Source organism: Mandrillus leucophaeus, unplaced genomic scaffold (genome assembly GCF_000951045.1).
Source record: "Mandrillus leucophaeus isolate KB7577 unplaced genomic scaffold, Mleu.le_1.0 Scaffold76, whole genome shotgun sequence".
NCBI classification, from domain to species: domain Eukaryota; kingdom Metazoa; phylum Chordata; class Mammalia; order Primates; family Cercopithecidae; genus Mandrillus; species Mandrillus leucophaeus.
In genome coordinates, this window is record NW_012108252.1 from 6,095,899 (window position 1) to 6,116,478 (window position 20,580).

Sequence of the window (20,580 nt, forward strand, 5' to 3'; positions counted from 1 at the left end):
TCTATGCTATTTATTGTAGCAGCCTGAATGGACTAAGACAGTTGCTCATGCAGTCATATGTCAGACAAAGTATGCCAATCCAAAGAAAAGAATATTTGAAACAACAAGGATGGCCAGCCAGAAGATGTTTCCAACAACTGTGTCATTCAGGGAAATAACAAAGCTAATAAGCAGTTTAAAGTGAAAAATCTTCAAAATCAAATGGAGAAAAAGAAACGATTAGAGAAAGTTGATGATGAAGATAAAAATTCATTGACTACTTCTCCCAGCATCTTATCAGATCTTGTTTACAGATGTTTATGAAAAAATATTTTTTGCGATATTAATGGTTTCCTTTCTGCATTTTTCCAGTTTCTCTCCTTATTCAAGGAGGCAACAGGTTCTCTCTTTATATATATTTTGTTTCAAAGGAGGGTTTTTGCAAACTTCTTGGATTTTTGTTTTTTAACAGATCTAGTAAATTAAGAAGAATAGTATTTGAGGATGGGAGGTTTCTACTAGAATAGTGAGATTCCCCTGGATTGGGGATAGAAAAAAAAGCTCAGTGGGTTTTGAACACCAACAACCTGCTCATAAGTAGAATTTCGGCGGATCTGAGAGGAAAAGACCATGTGGTGCACCACAGAATCTAACCACATTGAAGTTATGAACCTAAAGTTTTGCCAAGGATTTCATATGTTTAAAAAGCAGTGGTTTTAAAGGGACCATAAAGCCTGGGTCAGTGGACAGCTCAGTGATAAATAATGTGGACAGTTGACCAGTGATGGAAGTTCTGCTTAAGTCTGTGACTCTTTGGCAAGACTCTGCGTACAACTAAGGTTGGCTCTCCTGACAACCCAGGGGGATAGGGCCCTGAAGTTGGAATTAATGGATTCTAAAAAAATATGCACCCTGAGTTTGTATACTGATTTGTATGCAATACACTTGTCTCCCAAGGGTCAATGATGTCACTGATATCCCTTAACTTTTAGAGGTCCTATTATATAAAAGAAAGAGCATCAGTATTTGAGTCAGAGTTTGAGACTTAGCCCTGCTACTTCCAAGGTGTGAGATTTGGGGCAAGTCATTTAGACTTTCTGAAACTTTATTCTACTGTCTGTAAAATGGGCACAGTTTCTCAGATCATTGTGAATATTAGAAGAAGTAATACATATGAAAACACTTAGTAAACAGCAAAACACAATGCATGTTTGAGGTATTATCACTAAACTTTTACCTTCTTACAGAACTTGTTCAGATGTTCCATTTGATTATTGATACCCTGCTGTTTTCTGGGAACAACTGACCCTCTACTTTCCCATTTCCGATCCTCAATGTCAGTTCTAATTTGGCTCCAAGATAAGGTCTTAAGCACAGCCTTCCCGACACTTCCGCTTACCCATTATAATCAGTCAGGAGCAAAGTATTGTCGCTGCCATTATCAACTGCATAGGAGATTGGTGTTCCATAGTTCATGTCATCAGAGGATTTCATCCAGAAGGTACAGGTTAGAGCATGGAGAGATGGGAGCACACCATCTAGCATGACGTATCCATAGATGCCAGAAACTTCAAAATCCAGGTTAAAGCCTGTAGACTGTTCTGTAACGAATAAGAAAAGTGTGCAGACGGTGGCACTTGGAAGACATTTCCAATTGTCAAAGGAAGCAGTGCTATTGTCAAAGAAGCTCATTTCAGTGAATATGATTATTTACCTAAGAAGCAGTTTCAAAATTAAATAAATATTATTTACAAAATACATAGTGCATTCTTTTAAATAAAATAACCAGTGAGTATACAAGATAGGAAAAGCATTCAATAGTGAAAGGAAGCAGAGAAACAGGAAGTAGTTGGAAGGAGAGGTGGACCTGAAATGCTACTAAAGCCAGGAGATACTAAAGCATGTCTGTATGCTAATGAGAATGACTCAGTAGAGAGGAAGTAATTGATGTCACAGGAGAGAAGGAGGAGGATCTGCAAGGGTAACATGCTACCCTATTTAGAACTCTGGCTTTTCCCTATTTCATGAGCAATTCAGCTCTGCCCCAAACCTGCATAGCCCACTCAATAAAACAAGTCTTACAGCTGAAAGACTCCAGTCTCCTGAGAAAGTATTTAGATTTGATCTGCTGATTCTCAAACATGTTCGTGGATTCTCACCTCTGAAGTCAAGTGGCTTATCAAAGTATCCTTTTTATTATAAATAAGTAGAACGTGAAGAGCTCTACTAAATTCAATTTTCTCTATTTCCCCCCTAAATTTTTAAGCTTTAATTTTATCATCTGTGCCACTGAGGATAATAGTAGCAGTACCTAGTTTGTTGGATGGCTGTGAAGATTAAATGAGTACAAAGTGTTTGGCATAGTTTTTGGCCTATGGGCAGTGCTTGGTGCAGGCAAAATTGGTATTGTTATTACAGTACTATTTTTAGTATTGTTATTAATAACACTGAGTTGATATATACCTGTTTCACACCTGTTGCCTGAAAATCCTGGTTGACATTTACAACTGTATGAATTTAATTCATCCACACAGGTGGCCTGATTTCTACATGGGTTAGACTGACATTCATTGATGTTCAATTCACAGTGTGAACCTGTGAAGCCGGCTGCACATAGGCATCTGAAAACAAAATGTTGTAACAATTAGAACAGTTGTAGGAAGTCTCCCATTTATGACAATGTTATCCGAAAAGACTTTGAAAATCAAAATGCTGGAACATATTTTCAACATCAAAATGCTTTAACTGTAGATTACTTTTTCCAGTTCACCTGATTAAACCTATATAAGATAAGATGTATTAGAAATGTTGTAGTAGCAAAAATAAAGTAGAAAGTAGTTCTGGTCCAGGTGAAATATAATTCACACATTGTGGTTTCTCTCCTCATAGGAGTTCTCAGAAAAATATGAAAAGTTCAGATGCTGTTCTAAAGGCTTTTATATGTTAAGCCAATTTTCATAACAATGAGGCAATACTAGTATTATTCCCATTTTACAGATGAGCTAAACTGTGGCTCAGAGAGGCTAAAGAATTTGCCCAAGTTCTATTGCTACCAAGTGGTGGAGTGGGATTTTGGATCAACCTATATCCTTTTTCTTAATCAGGATGCTATACAGTTTCTGTTCTATGCAACAAACCATTTTAAACTCATCAGAATGGAAAGTATATCTGGTAATGTCAAATGTTGACAGGAGTGTCATAAAATCGGAAGTCCCATATAGTGAGTAGGACTACAATTTGGCAATGTCCTGAGAAGTTGAGAGTTTGTGTTCCCAGAGCCCTATAAATCCATGTCTTGTTTTCTGCTCTAGGAGATAATTCCACAAGGTGCACAGGGACCCATATAACAAATGTTCATAGCAGCATCATTCTTTTTTATTTTATTTTATTTTATTTTTTATTATTATTATACTTTAAGTTCTAGGGTACATGTGCATAACGTGCAGGTTTGAACTATCACAAGAACAGAAAAACATAGCAGCATCATTCTAAATGTCTATGGAGAGGAGACTGAGAAAATGAATCATAGCGTAATTAAGTCCATCATGTAATGGAATACTAAGGAGCAATTGAAATGAACAAACCAGAGCCAAATGTAACCACCTTGATAATACTTGAAAATATGCTGAGTGGAAAAAAAAATTGCAAAAAGAATATGTATGTTATGATGCCACTTATGTAATACGTAAGTTATATACTGTTTATAGAAGTCATATATGTAGCAAAATATAAAACCCGAATAAGAAAGATATATTCAGACTTCAGGACAGTGATTACTGCTGGGGGAAGAAGGTGAATATGTGTGTGTGTACGTGCACGCATGTGTATGCGTGTGTGTGTTGAAGGGAAGCCAGCCCTACCTTTAGAACTTATGTCTTTAAAACAAAAGATGTGAATCAAATATGGCAAAATACTAAGGTTTGATAATCACAGTGATCAGTACATGACTTTTATTGTTATTTGTAATTTTCCGTGTGACTGAAATAGTTTGTAATTTAAAAGGACTGGTCCAATAAATGCGAGTTAATGTTATCATTACTAGCATGTTTGTATGAAGACCTCTTTGATACTGACCTAACAGTGACTAGCAGGAATAACTGGTGGTTGGCGGATTTAAGCAAAACTCTCAGTTGGAATTGGGAGATCTTTATTGGGTCTCTGCATTTGATGGTAAATCTATTTTGACTATAATTTCACTCACCTTTGTCCTCCTGTGTTTGGTGTCATTACAACACTATCATATCCTCATCTATGAAATAGATTCACTTTGTCAACAACCTACATTCCTTCTGAATTGGGAGCATGTACCTTCACCTTTCTTCTAGTTAGGATTTGGACAACTTTGGTATTCATCAATTGTTTTAAACCCAGGAAAGAGTTTGGAACTCTTGTCGTTCATCTGGAAACTTCCCATTGCCTACAGTTAGGTATATGCCAGAAAATGTCAAACACCCATAAGAAAGCAGTGCTACATGATAAGACCTCATTTCCATATTGAAGGTGAGGACATTGTGGGAGGATGGTAATGGCAGGGGGCTGAACTAGAAGGAAGGGGATTGGGAAATGTTGCAATTGGGCTAGACCTCTTTTGTTCTTTTTTGGTTTTTACTTTTGTAAACTTATAAAACCAGCAGCACCTGGAGGACAATACAGTTTTCTAAAATTTTGCAAGGAAGAGAAATCTGTCTTGTGTACTACAGATGTGCTGTCTCTGTACTCCCCTGCAAAGAGTGGAGGATGGAACAGGATAGTCTTGATAATGACGACAGGAGAGGGTTGTTTTTCAAACTGTATTCTACTGACACTTAAGAGCTGCCTCAGGGAGACATAGTCGTTCTCCCCCTCAAACACTACTATTTTCAGCCACAAAAGCTTAGCTTTTATTATTTTACTTTTTTACATTCATGTTAGATTTCTTTTAACAAAAGGTTACTAAAAAAGCTTCAAAATTGTGGACATAGAATATAGATGAGCACTATCACAATATGACTGCAGATTCCATTTTGATTTTATCTGGTATAAAATCTTCAGCTAAAGCACGGGTGGATCACCTGAGGTCAGGAGTTCGAGACCAGCCTGGCCAACATGGTGAAACCCCATTTCTGCTAAAAATACAAAAGTTAGCCAGGCCTGGTGGCAGGCACCTGTAATCCCAGCTACTTGGGAGGTTGAGGCAGGAGAATCGCTTGAACCCGGGAGAAGGAGGTTACAGTGAGCCGAGATCCCGCCATTGCACTCCAGTCTGGGCAACAAGAGCAAAACTTCGTCTCAAAAATATAAAAATAAATAAATAAATAAAATATGGGCTTTGTCTAGTGCTACTGTGTTTGCTTCTGAGTAATTATATTTCCTTTCATCTTTTATGACTTCCCCAGTATAGAACGTTAGTTCCCAAAAGTGGCTGTGCATCAGAATCATCGGGAAACTTAAGCCATAACAGGTTGCCTATTTTAAAATGGTAGGCTCTACTCCAGGCTTAGTGAAGCAGAAATGGCGGTGGGAATATTCAACTGTAGCCTATCCTTGGGCCAGCATTTGAAAATGGCTGACTTGAGACTCAAAGCAATACTCCATAAAGGCTGCAGAAACACTGACTAGTTTAAAAAAATTTAAAAAAAAGTGAAAAAAATCAGCCTTTACCTGAAGCTATTGGCACCGTCTTTACAGGTAGCTCCATTTTTGCATGGCCGACTGAGACACTCATCCACGTTCTTTCCACATCGGGTACCCAAAAATCCAGGTGGGCATTTGCACAAGAATCCCCCAACCTGGTCTTCACAGACTGCATTATTTAAGCATGGGTTTGACTGGCATTCATTGACTTCTGTTTCACAATGCAGGCCTGAGGATGGAGAAGGAAGAGAAACAACCCAAATGATTAATTCCCTGGGAACACTGTAATTAAAGTGTTGACTCCCTGGAGGATGCTGCTTCTAGAGGCTTGGAATGGAGGCTGTGGAGCCACTGGCCCATCAAACTGGTTTGAGATCCATTCTGTAATGGGCTCTGGCTTTTGCAAGTCATTTTTTTGTGGACTCTGAGTTTTTTTTTTTTTTTTCCTTTTTTTTTCCTGAGACAGAGTCTCGCTCTGTCTCCCAGGCTGGAGTACAGTGGCGCAATCTCGGCTCACTGCAAACTTCACCTCCTGCGTTCAAGCGATTTTCCTGCCTCAGTCTCCTGAGTAACTGGGACTACAGGCACCCATCACCACACCTGGCTAATTTTTGTATTTTTTTAGTAGAGACAGGGTTTCACCATTTTGGCCAAGATGGTCTTGAAATCCTGAGCTCAAGTAATCCACCTGCCTCGGCCTCCCAAAATGCTGGGATTACAGGCGTGAACCACCATGCCCAGCCAATAATCTGCTTTTTTAAATCTTATTTTTTTTTGAAATTAAGTTTGGTAATAGACATCTAATTGAGATAATGTTAAGAAATAAAGCTAGTAAATTCCATTCAAAACTTGCCTGTTTCTTTGATCTTGCCATTTTCCTTTACTGGCCACTTTCTTTCTTGGATTTACCCTTTAGCAATTAAGCATATACTTTTAAACCATATTATTGTGCATCTGTCTGCAATATGATATTACATGATATGTCTCCAGTTCCTTCTTGAAAGTTTGCCTTAACACACACACACCCCACATACACAAATTATTTTTTGCTGAACCATTTGAGAGTAAATTGCAGACCTGCATGCCCTTTCACCCCAAACATCTCAGCATATATTTCCTCAAAAAATGTAGACTTTCTCTTACATAATCACCATGCAGTCATAAAATCCAAAAATTCACATTAATATATATCATGTTAAGAAATGTACTAATTTGTGGTGGTTTACAAGATTTTAAGACAACTTGGGAAGACTGGAAACATCTTACCTACATATCCTTTCACACATGTGCAACGATAGCCAGCCACACCATCAACACAGATTCCTTTATTTAAACAAGGACTGGAGCTACACTCATTTATATTTTCTTCACACCGCAGACCTGCAAAGAATTATTAATCTTTGAACTACAGAAAACTTGAAAGGACTTTAAGACCAATAGTTTCCAAGCAAGTTGTTCAGGCATTGGAATAGGGAAATTGGAAGTCATGGCTAACATGTTTGTGACAAATTTAACTCTTTGCCAAACATGTTGAAATAAAATGTTTCTTCTATTCTGTGAACTGCAAATTTTTTCTAGCAAGAATCCTAACATATTCAGCATGCAATGGAAAATGATAACTATGAATATCTGGCCATATTTTTTTAGTTAAAAAGATGTGTGATTTTGTTTTAAAATTAGCTTCCTTATTTGTTTGCAAGTTGTTCTCTTTTTGAGTTTATTCCTTTTAGAGTTAAGTGGTAACAGTTACAGCGTTACAGTTACAAAGTTGGCAAAAATTATGGGAGAAGTCTATTGAATGAACAAAATAACTCATTTTCTTCTGCAAATTAGGGAAACACAGCCAAATTTCTGTGCAGCTGTCCCATGTTTTGTGTGAACGTAATTTGAGAACAACTGATGTAATTCATATCCTTTATTTTACACATCTAGAATTAGATCCAAAGAGGTCTGTGACATCGCCAAGGACAGGCACAGAAATGAGCCTAGAACCATAAATCTTCACATTCAAGAACATACGTACAAAGATTCCTTGGGTTGAAGAGTTCAGGATGCTTAAATTTATACCTCATGGAATTATGTAACACATATCTAATAATTTATGCACCTTGACATTAAAATATGCTAAAAGGAAATTTCACAGTGAAAGTTGTTTTTATGAGAATAGTAAATCTAACATAAAATCTACACTTTCATATGGACCATAATGAACACTTTTTTTCACAGTAAATCCACACAATAAATGTAATGTCTAATAAATAATATACATAATGCATTTCACATCTAGTAAATATATATTTATTTAGAAACTTGGTTCTACTTTTCTCATAGTATGTGTCTACCATTCTGGTCACAAGTTTTTACTATGATTCAACTCCAGGTGTCACTAACATGAGATTTGGAATTTTAAATAAAGAAATGTAGGATACAGGTGCATAATTTTAATACGGTCTATGGAAATGCAACCATAGGCAGACAGTGGAGAGGAAAGAGCATGAGAAAGAAAATGGGAACCAGGCCAGCAATCTGGATGTGGTTCCAGCTGTTGAATACACACCCTTGGTTAGGGGTGATGAGTTTGCTGGTCTGCAGTTGGTCTCACATCATGTGGGCTTCTTAGAGTATAAGCTGAGAGCAATTTGTTTCAAGATACATGTGATGTGGCCCCTAAACATAGGCCTGGGACAACCAGTGTTGCATGGATTTGAGATACAGAAAATATGAGTTGTTCCAAATGATTACTACTGTAAATTATGTTAAACATTTTCATGTCTCTATGGAAATTGTTTTTAGATACACATAAAGTTATGGTTCCTCTGAAATGTTATCAGGATTTTACTAAACTTTTTAAGATATAGAAAATTATATACCCACATGTATTAAAATATATATTCAGATATCTTTTTAGTATAATAATGATTTTATGAGTTAGGTACAATGCTGGATGATTTATTTGACCTCAGTACTCTCTATAATAATATTATGGGGTCATTGCTATTTATAAAGTAGTAAATCCTAGTCTATTTTATTAGAATATATCATCAGTATTATAATAATTATAGTGTGGGTTAACAAGGGAATTGAGAATAAGATCACTGTTTCTAAACTATTTTTGTGAGAAGGTGCTGAAAACTGCGACTCTTGACTTAAGATATACACTTACAGAAATCTCCAAACTGCTTTCCACAGTGGCTGAACTAATTGACATTCCTAAAAAAGTGTATAAGCATGCTGTGTTTTTCTATAACGTTGCCAGCATGTGTTATTTTTTGACTCTTTAATAATAGCCATTCTGGCCGAAGGCAGTGACTCAGGCCTGTAATCCCAGCACTTTGGGAGGCTGGGGCAGGTGGATTACCGGAGGTCAGGAGTTTGAGACCAGCCTGACCAATATGGTGAAACCCCGTCTCTACTAAAAATACAAAAAATTAGCCGGGCACGGTAGCATGCGCCTGTAGTCTCAGCTACTTGGGAGGCTGAGACAGGAGAATTGTTTGAATCTGGGAGACAGAGGTGGTAGTGAGCTGAGCTCAGGCCACTGCACTCCAGCCTGGGCGACAGAGTGAGACTCCATCTCAAAAAATACAAAAATTAAAAAAAAAAAGCCATTCTGACTGGTGTGAGATGGTATCTCATTGTCGTTTTGATTGGCCTTTTCTGATGATTAGTGATGATGAGGTTTCTTTCGTGTTTGTTGGTTGCTATTGTCTTCTTAGAGAAGTGTCTGTTTGTGTCCTTTGCCCACTATTTAATGAGGTTATTTGTGTTTTGCTTGTTGATTTGTTTAACCTCCTTATAGATTCTGAGTACTAGGCCTTTGTCAGATGCATAGTTTTCAGGTATTTTCTCCCATTTTGTAGGTTGCCTGTTTACTCCATTGATGCTTTCTTTTGCAGTGCAGAAGCTCTTCAATTTAATTAGGTCCGACTTGTTAATTTTTGTTTTTGTTGCAATTGCTTTTGGGAACTCAGCCATAAATCCTTTGCCAAGGCCGATGTCAAGAAGGGTATTTCCTGAGTTTTCTTATAGGATTTTTATAGTTTGAAGTTTTACATTTAAATCTTTAATGCATCTCAACTTAATTTTTGTATATGGTAAAAGATTGGGGTCCAGCTTCATTCTTCTGCATATGGTTGGCCAGTAATCCCAGCAATCCCATTACTGGGTATACATCCAAAGAAAAATAAATCATTCTACCAAAAAGACACACGCACTTGTGTGTTCATCCCAGCGCTATTTACAATAGCAAAGACATGGAATACACCTACATGCCCATCAATGGTGGATTAAAGAAAATGTGGTACTTATAGATCATGGAATATTATGCAGTCATAAAAACTCCACAAAATCATGTCCTTTGCAGCAACATGGATGCAGCTGCAGGCCATTATTCTAAGTGGATTAAAGCAGGAACAGAAAGCCAAATACTGCATGTTCTCACTTAAACATTGAGTATGCATGGAATAAAAATAGGAACAATAGATGCTAGGTACTATTAGAGAGAAGAAAGGCGGTGTGGGCTGAAAAGCTACCTAATTAGGTATTATTCTCACTACCTGGGTGACGGAATTATCTGTCCTCCAAACCTCAGCATCTTGCAATATATCCGTGTAACAAAACTGCACTTGTACTCTCTGAAGTAATAAAAGTTGAAATTATTTAAGTCATAAATAAAAAGATTTTGAATGCTAAAAAATAACACTTAAATATGTATTTATTTAAGTTAAAAGGAGAGGCATAGTGGTCCATAACAATTTCAAGGATACATGTGCCTAAAGTCCACAGTTAGTAATAATTATACACACACATATTCATACACACACACACACACGAAAATCCACAGAAGATATATATACACTTATATATATATATATATATTCACACACACACATATATATACACACACACACACTTCATAAATTCAGTAAAATATTAGTAAAAAGCTTGGGGAGGACCTTGTATTTGTAGTAGGCTTTACATATTTTCTGTCATTTCCTCAGAAATTTCCTCAGAATTATTGGCCAACTATATGCAAAAGAATGAAACTGGACCCCAACCTTTTACCATATACAAAAATTAATTTGAGATGCATTAAAGATTTAAATGTAAAACTTCAAACTGTAAAAATTCTGTAAGAAAACCCAGGAAGTGGGTCATTTCTGTCATTTCCTCACCTCTATTTTTAAAAATGAAGAAACAGGTTCAGTGAAGTTAAATGTCTTGTCCAAGGTCACACATCTAGCTGGCAAAGATGGGAACACGCCTGCCTGTTTTATAAAGCAATTACATACTGCCATATTGATATCTTGTTCTCCTTACATAACAGAATAAGGACAAGAACACATTCCCAATGCATATAAGTAATATTAGAAAATTCGCTTCTTCAATATGTTTATAATATCCTATAACTGTATCTTTGACACATTCCAAATTTATCTTGGTGATGACATCTTAATGATTCAAAGTTTCATATTGTTAAAAACAAGAAACCTTCCCCTTACCTGTGTAACCTGATGGGCACTCACAAATGAATTCCCCAACTAGGTCTTTACAAACTCCATTGTTGAGGCAAGGCAGTGGGCTGCACTCATCGATGTCTGTTTCACACTTTAAGCCTACAATGTAAACCACATACTGAGGGACAATCCAAGGATGGGATTAACTGAAACAGAACTATGATCATTTAAAGGTAATTATCTCAATAATCAGAATTTTTAAGTGGGTAGTGGTAAAGAAAAGGGCAATATTCATTAAGTGCTACCATCTATTAAGCATTTAATGAAGGTACTACCTCTTTCTAAGCAAACAAATTTAAGATTTTCTTATTTTTTTATTTTATTTTATTTTATTTTTTAAGGAGTCTCTCTCTATTGCCCAGGCTGGAGTGCAGTGGCGTGATCTCGGCTCACTGTAAGCTCTGCCTCCCGGGTTCACGCCATTCTCCAGCCTCAGCCTCTGGAGTTGCTGGGACTACACGCGCCCGCCACTGTGCCCGGCTAATTTTGTTTTTGTATTTTTAGTAGAGATGGGGTTTCACCGTGTTAGCCAGGATGGTCTCGATCTCCTGACCTCATGATCCACCCACCTCGGCCTCCCAAAATGCTGGGATTACAGGCGTGAGCCATCGTTCTGGGCCAAGATACTCTTATAAAGATACATAGAAGATAGCAAAAGATCCCAAATTGGAAGTGGGTTGGGGGCACTTGGAAGCATAAAATGGAGCCAGGAATTATGCTAATTTCAAAGTGAAAGCTACAATATCATCTGTACTTGCTACCAAGGTCACCTGGCTGAGGGGTGGAGGTGGGGCTAAAGCCTGCCAGATCGCAGCTCACATGCCAGGTGTCCCAGAGTGGCTGCATCTTCCCACAGGGAGCACATGGGCTTTCTACGGGCTAGCTGTGCTGGAAACCCATTTTCTTTCTCAGGGGCCTCCTCACTAGCATCAGTATTACCTGGGAACGCAATAAAAATACAAATTCTCAGGCTGTACTCCAGACCTACTGAATCAGAAATTCTGGGGCTGGGGTCCAGCAATCTGTGTTTTTAACAAGCCTTCCAGATGATTCTGACGCACATGACTATTTGAGAACCACTGTTCTATATTATGCCCTCTCTCAACCACCACTCATTTACAGAATTCCCAAACAAGATCCTTTATTTCTTATGGAACATCAAGGTAAATATTTTTATAAAAATTCACAAAGACACACACGCACACAACACGAGCCAGCTATACTGGAATGCCAATATTCTAGATAGATCTCGACTATACTTTGTTTTTTGACTTGCCTTTTGCTTATCTTGTGGTGAATTCCTTTACTTAAACACTATTTCTCATTAAAAACTTTCAAGTTGGTTGTATAACATTGAAAAAAAAAACTGTCTACGATAAAATGATTATTTTAAAGTAATTGCAATTTTAAGGTATATTTCATTTCTCCTCAAAAATTATGTTTCTGGACTCAAGTCGAATGTGAACCAAACTGTTAAAAACCCCCATAATTCTTACATAATTCCTACATAATAAAGTCCAAAGCCAAATTGTTTTTCTAAGCACAGCTTCCAGAAAGCTAGAAACAAAGCAACAAATCATAGCTATTCACAAGAACTTCTATTAGTGTGTAGCATATGAGAGAAACTGCCAGTTCATTTAAAAATGTTTATACTGGACAATCTGTTCTATGTGGAGTATCATGCATATAATTTTTGACAGAATGAAACTTTGAACATGACCCCTGGAATTGTATTTCAATTTAAATTGTAGGTTATGATAACGACTCATAGGGAAGATGAGTCTTTATCCAAAATGGGCAAAGAAAACTGTCATTTGTGAAGTATGTATAATTTTTTCACCTATTATCTTGTTCAACAAATTTTGGCACATTTACACAGTCTAATGTATCTTACCAGATACATTTAATATACTAAAGTTTGATACTGCAAGTCATAATGATTTCATATAAAAATATTAAAATCTACATTCCTCTCTGTTATTTACCTGTATATCCAAGTGGACAGAGACAAACATAACCACGCCCAAGTTGTTGGCAGGTTCCACTATTGTGGCAAGGGTTTAAGAAGCATTCATGGAAAACCTACCAGTAGCATAAAAAAAATCAATCAGAGACAAAGCACTCTATGTATTTCAAAGCAGTCCTGATTAGAGTCAGAAGATTTGCAACATTAGACAGCTCGTTCCTGTTTCCAGGTAAGTTCATTCAAGCTAGCTGGGCTGCTGCCTGAATAACACTGGTGCCTGCCATATAGGGGAGCAAATGATATATATCATTCTTGGGTGATGTTCTGGTAAACCTAAGGAGCATATCTAAATGCTGGCTGCATGCTAGAATACAACTGATATTTTAAAAGTATACTAAGGTCAGGGCCTCAACTCCGATCAGCTAAATCAGGATCTCTGAGAGTGAAGTCTGTACATTACTGTCTTAAAAACTTGGCCAGGATTCTGTTATGCCTCCATGTGACAGCCACTGCTTTAGGAGATCCTACAAACTCCTATGTCCACTAGGCTCAGTTTGAAATATGACTTATAAAGTCCTAACAAGTCATTATGTTTGGACTGGGCTGTAGGAAGTTGAAATCAGAACTATATCCCCATTATCCATGAAAATACTAAAAGGCAAGGAATTCATGACATTGGGCAAGGTGAATTCGGAGTAATGACTGAATCTATTAAAGTAATCAAGACTTAACAACTAGTCTTTTAAAAAAATACAGCATTTGGTTTAGCTATGTTAATTTATGTTTCTTAATTTTTAAGAATTCATACCTTTTCCCAAGAAATCTTTTTTTTTTCCCCCCGCTGGTGAAGAAATTTAAATAATTTTCATGAAAGTTGGGTAAGTCTTCCTGCCAATTAGAAAAGCCCTTTCGTTAAACCAAATTCCCTTACTCAAATGATGGGTTGTGCTTGTGGTAAGTGTTTATAGTGAATCAAAAGGCTCCCCGTATCTACTCATTCTTATTGCCAGGCATTTCTGGGAAAAACTCTCATTTTTGGTACTTAGAACATCTAATGTTGCATTTTGGGAATGTTCTAAATAGGAGTCATTGTAAATACAATTATTCATTTATAAAATTCATAGATCTTGATTACCTAAAATTTCAATCCTGGTTCTTTTCCTGTGTGTGACATGTAAAACGACAAATTGCTTTCCAAGCATTCCACTAGAGAAAATTTTATGGAAAATGAACTTGCCTGACTGCTGATTTCATGTCTCTTTTTAATATGTCCAAGAGAGGCAGGGGGAACCACACTTTCCTCTGCTGCTGAGAAAGTTGAACTGAAACCTAATCAATTAATAGAAAAACATGTCAGTGTGGTACATATGGCAGTAAGTGGACTACATCTAACACTATAGTCAAGATTCTGGTTGTTAGAGTCGGTAAAGCCACATACATTTTGTTTGACTTATATTTTAAAAAAGGAAAACAGAGATGGATGGCATACATCATTACATCCTAGCCTCTTAGAAAGAAATTTAGAAATTATCAAGTTCAGTGTTTCCAAAACAAGACTCTTTGTGCCATAGTCATCAAAAATACCTCAGAAGGACAATTTAACAAGTCCAGACGCCCAAATTCACTGAAAATAGTAATATTCAGAACTGAAGCTACAACAGAGACAGGGAAAAGTAAGAGTCCAACATAGGATTCCATAAGAAGTTTACTTATAAACATTCATTCCATAATGAAGTTTACTTACTTGAACATTCTGTGATGGATCTGGAACCAGCAAACGGGGTAGTTCCATAAAAGGGACAGGCCAGGCAGAAGGCCTTCCCTGCATCAGGTTGGTAATAGTCGCGAGGACATGGATGACAGGGCATTAACCCAGAACGTGAGAATTTTCCTTCTGGACAAGGAACTGCGGAGGTAAAAACAAATCGTATGTGCATATAAAGTAACACACTCTACCTTTGAAAGAAGTGATTTAATCTTTGCATATAAGAAACCTACTCAATTACCTATATAATCTCTTCCATATATTTAATACCCTTATCATCTTATCACCCAGGTAAATGTTTTGGTGGGTTTCCTTCCTGTCTTTAATCACACACGTTAATTTAATGAGGTTTAGAATTGGCCATATTATTCTGATTTTTCCACCTAAAACAATATCGTGTTTCCCAAATCATTCCCTCAGATCATTATATAGATTTTAATAAAAGAAAATAATGTTGCATCTCATTGACAGACCATGATTGATCTAACGTTTTTTCTACTATTGGATATTTAGATTGTTTTCATTTGTTTGCCATTATAAATAATGATGAAGTAAATTTTTTACATAATCTTTGTATTTAGCTCTGATTATTTCCTTGGGATAACAGTTGACTTTGAGTGGTTGAATTAGAATAATTGGATTTGAGTAGTTGAATAGTTAAGTCTAAAGATTTGAAAAGAATAAAGCCATTGATATATAGTGCCAAATCATTAAATAAGTAGTTCCAATTTATACTCCCATTAGTAGTGTATGAAATCACTCTTTTCACTGCATGCTCTTCAGCACTGGCATTATTAATTTTTTTCCAATTTGGGATGAAAATGGAATTATAGTTATTTTAATTTGCATTTTGATGATAAATGAAGTTGCTTTCTTCTACTTATTAGAAATTTTATTTCTCCTGAATAGTCTATTATTTATGGAGGATTTTTAATGTTTCTATATATTAAGAATATGAATCCTTTGACATACTTAGACTAATTATTTTTGCCAGTTTGTGTTTTGCCTGTTAATTTTGTTTAACTGCTTTCATGAGCAAGTAATTATTACTCCTCCTTATTTAATACTAAAATAATGTAAGGTAATATATTTACCTATGCAAGTAGCTTTAGCTAAATCGGTAGTTTTATCATTAGTATTTTTGTTTGCTATTTTCTAAGTAATAAGAATTGTAATTTGATTTTTTGACACAATTATTTTCAGAAAGATGGCTTAAAATGTATAAATATTTGAAATTTGTATATGAGTTTTTATTAATTTGTTTTTAATCATCTTATGGTCAGAGAATTTATATTGCATAACTGCTACCTTTTGAATTTTGAGATTTTTTTGTTCACTATAATTAAAAATAATACTTCATTGAAAGTGTTATCACCATAGAGTAAATAGTATAATGCGTATTATTAGTTCAGCCTTATCAATCATGTACTATAAGTTCTCTGTGTCTTTACTGATTGCCTACTTGATCTTTATAAATTCAAGGGAGTGGAGGGGCATGGTGGCTCAGGCCTGTAATCCCAGCACCTTGGGAAGCTGAGGTGGGCAAATCACTAGAGGTCAGGAGTTCCAGACCAGCCTGGCCAACATGGCGAAACACCATCTCTACTAAAAGTACAAAAATTAGCCAGTGTGGTGGCAGGCACCTGTAATCCCAGCTACTCAGGAGGCTAAGGCAGGAGAATTGCTTGAACCCAGGAGGCAGAGGTTGCAGTGAGATGAGATGGCACCACTGCACTCCAGCCTGAGCAACGGAGCAAGACTCCGTCTAAAAAAAAAAAAAAAAAAAAAAAAATTCAAGGACGGTATTAAAATCTTCCATGAAAATTTTATTTTTACAATTTATCATTGTGAGACATACAGATTTTGTTGTATTTTGCTGCTGTTATTTGATGACAAAGCTTTATTATGACTAACTTATACTGCTTGTGAATTTCGTAAAAATAACTGTTTTCCTCATGTGATGCTATTGGGCTTTGAATTGAACTTTTTCATAAACTCACTTTACCACCCCACTACTTGCTTGTTTTTTTGTATTCATTGGTCTGGAAATCTTATTTTTAACCTTTCACTGTCATTTGTGTTAAGCTTTTTGTAAAGAACATTCATTTGAGAATTGTCATTTAACCAAATCTGAAATTCTCTTGCCAAATAATGAGTGGAATATTAACCAAATTAAAAATGGCCTCAAACATAAAACAAATTTGGATTTTCTTCCATGATGTTTTGTTGCATTTGGCAGAGGGTAGGGGGACAGAGTACTCATGATTTAATTCTTTGGTTGGGGTTTTAGACAGCAACCCAAGTATGAATTCAGATTGGGTGTGCCCTTTCCTTGGATGAACTGGCATCATATGGGTAGATATGAAAGCCATTATAAACTAAGAAAACTATCAAAAATACTAAGACTTGTCTGCATAAATGTAAGTATGGAAGACAGAACACAAAAAGTAGCTGCTCAGGATGTCAGCATTCTTATCATTTAGGGTTTGGTGTCCTTACAATAAAAATAGTACAGCAGAGATAATTAGCAGTATGGTTGAAAAATTTAGAGATGGACTGAGGTTCAAGGGAGCAGGGTATGTCATGTCGTAGCATCTCTTTTTTACTGACTTGAGAAAAAAAACAAAGCATTTGTGATAATCTCAAGACATTTAGATCGGAAATTTAAAACAAAAATAGCCAGACAAATTTTTTGCTAAAGACTCTTTTATACAATTAACAAAAGAGCTCAATGAAGAGATGGTAATTCAATCAAGAGATGGCAGAAAATATCATAGATTTTAACGCAACTTTAGAAAAAAATATTTCTTGCAGGTTTGGTCTTTACATGCATAAAATTTACATTTTTAAACTATTTTTATTTCACTAAGAACAAGCTAATTTACTGTTTGATTGATCTCAGAGTGCTAGGTAGCGCTCTGTTATTCACACAAACTGTAAACTTGCTTAGTTTAAAATGGGTTTCCTCAATCTTCAGTTTCTAAAAGTGATTGCCTATTTGGAAAAGGTAAGTCACACACAGCTAATTAGTTAACTGAAAGCATCAATCTTCCGCTGGTAAAAGTACAAAATTTTGTTTGAGAGAGTATCTCTGAGTATGTATGTAATGCTGAAAAGATAAATTCCATCAGCAAAACTCAGGATGCTGTAATGAATTAAACCTTTTTTTACATATAATTTTCAACACAAAGATGCTCAAAAAGATGTTTATGCCCCTAGAAACTGACAGAAGGTAAAAAATTATACTAAGATGTAATAGTAATAAAATACTAACATTTCAAATAAATAAATCTATTAGCTTCTAAAAACACCTAACTCATCATTGTAATGTCTATACCTTTTAGCATAGAAAATACAAAATAAATTTGCATGTGCAATTAGTTTAAGTTATTGTCCAAGGGCAGATATTGTCATCAGAAATATATTTTCCTGCAGTGGTCAATGAGCATTTAATAGAGTATGTATATATGCAGTAAACATATATTCACACACACATATATATGTATAAACATACACATGTACATAATAGTGGCACTATCTAGTACGTAATACAGTACTAAACACATACGCATACACACACACATAAATACACAATTCCTAATGAACTGGTGTCATGAGAAAAGAGGGGTGAATGTTTCATTTTGATTCTTGGCCAAAGAAACTAGTCTCCCAGTCAAGAAAAATGGAACAAAACCCTCTTTTCACCTCCTCTATTGGAGAGAGAGAGAAAAAAATAATCTAAGTATACCAAAATGATATTAAAATCAAATCACAAACAGTGCATGGAAATGACCAGGAAAAAAATGTCATATCACTTGTGCTGCTCTCTGACAGTGTTAAGGGCAACACATACAGACCTAGAGCCAAGTGGATTTTGCCTTTTCAATGGGTTTTCTGACTACAATTAATAATACTATATTGTATACTAGAAATGTGCTAAGAGAATTTCAGCTTCTCTTACCACACACACACACACACAAAGAAGGGCAACTATGTGAGATGATGTATATGTGCATAAGAATATCATAACATCATTTTGTACACCTTAATTATAGATCATTTTAAATAAATAAATCAGTTTCCTAAGATGAGGTCAGAGGTCAATGACTTCCTGAGCCTCCTTTTAACTTCGTTCTGGAGAGTCAGGGTAAAAGGTGGTGTCACCCAGTCTAAACATCATCTTTTCTTCTCCTACAGCATCATATATTAACAACAACAACAACAACAAGTCACCTGTGGAATTCTTCAGATAAAAATTATTTTTAATGAATGAAAAATTTCAGACTCTTGAGTGTGTACCTATAAACACAAGAATATGTAATAACCTAAGAAGTTATAAAAAGCAAAATGTACAAATATATTACTTTAGCAAACTAATATACTTTGTGATACTTAAACATGATTGCTGTCTTGAATAATAATATTTTAAGTTCCACATGATAGAGAAATACAAAACCAATGTCTTGGCAAAAAATAAGGTAAATGGTACACTATAAAAATAAATCAATACTGAAAGATAGAAAATAAATCAATAACAAAAATAATAAATCAATACCAAAAGAGAAAATAAAGAAAAAGGAAGGAAAGAAAGAAAGGAAGAAAAAGGCAGAAAGGAAGGCAGATAAAAGAAAGAAAGAAGGAAAAGCAGGTGAAAGAAAAGCAGGTGAAAGGAAAAGAAAAAGGCAAAAAGAGAAAGGGAAAGAAGGAAAGAGAAAGGCAAAAGCAAGCAAACAAGAAAGAGAGAGAAAGGAGTTAAAAACTAAGAAAAAATATATATAAGGGACCGTTTTAGAACTTATACATATTTAAGCTTAAAATAAAATGTTTATCCAGCACCGCAGAAGAATGTTAACTTTTGTCATTTGTAATTCCCACTCATGAGAAGCAGAATGTGGTTAAACTTATGCTAGGAATATTAGGAGAGTAGGGCCAGAAATTTAGAGACTTTCTGGGAATTATAACGCCTTAATTATAATAATTTAGTATTACACAAACCTCAAGGTTTATTTAGAAAGCTAAGAGAAAAAAATTGTCAAATATGAACTTGATTCACTATAAAAATCCTAGTTGCTTTTGTGGTTGGAGGAAGTGGGCAGGGAGAGAGAATTTTTTACTGTGGACTTTCTGCCAAAATTAGTTCTTATATTGACAAAATAAAAGAGTCTCTAGCAGATCTATTTCAATCAGAATGTGAAGGTTTGTGAGACTTTTAATTAAAAGATTAAAAGATTGGGGGGCACGCAAGATGGCCGAATAGGAACAGCTCCAGCCTCCAGCTCGTAGCGTGAGCAACACAGAAGATGGGGGATTTCTGCATTTTCAACTGAGGAACGCAGCTCATTGCCAGCAATGGAACAAAGCTGTACGGAGAATGACTTTGACAAGCTGAGAGAAGAAGGTTTCAGTCGATTAAACTTCTCAGAGCTAAAGGAGGAACTATGTACCCAGCGCAAAGAAACTAAAAACCTTGAAAAAAGAATGCAAGAATGGATAACTAGAATAACCAATGCAGAGACGTCCATAAACAAACTGATAGAGATGAAAACCACGACAAGAAAACTACGTGACAAATGCACAAACTTCAGAAACTGACACGATCAACTGGAAGAAAGAGTATCAGCGATTGAAGATCAAATGAATGAAATGAAGCGAAAAGAGAAGTTTAGAGTAAAAAGAAATGAACAAAGCCTCCAAGAAATATGGGATTATGTGAAAAGACCAAATCTATGTCTGATTGGTGT

The 20,580-nt window shown here is 35.8% G+C and overlaps 1 protein-coding gene across 1 annotated transcript in view; it reads right to left on the minus strand.

Moving 5' to 3' along the window:
* The window catches only part of SVEP1 (sushi, von Willebrand factor type A, EGF and pentraxin domain containing 1), a 237,981-nt gene that overhangs the window by 90,610 nt on the left and 126,791 nt on the right, over positions 1 to 20,580 (minus strand). Inside the window, exons 19-26 of the mRNA XM_011966393.1 lie at positions 14,819 to 14,980; positions 14,312 to 14,403; positions 13,094 to 13,190; positions 11,094 to 11,207; positions 6,859 to 6,972; positions 5,620 to 5,821; positions 2,443 to 2,600; positions 1,379 to 1,580 (exon numbers count right to left, since the gene is read on the minus strand). Coding sequence (XP_011821783.1) covers positions 1,379 to 1,580; positions 2,443 to 2,600; positions 5,620 to 5,821; positions 6,859 to 6,972; positions 11,094 to 11,207; positions 13,094 to 13,190; positions 14,312 to 14,403; positions 14,819 to 14,980 — 1,141 coding nt within the window. The remainder of the gene's footprint in view (positions 1 to 1,378; positions 1,581 to 2,442; positions 2,601 to 5,619; positions 5,822 to 6,858; positions 6,973 to 11,093; positions 11,208 to 13,093; positions 13,191 to 14,311; positions 14,404 to 14,818; positions 14,981 to 20,580) is intronic.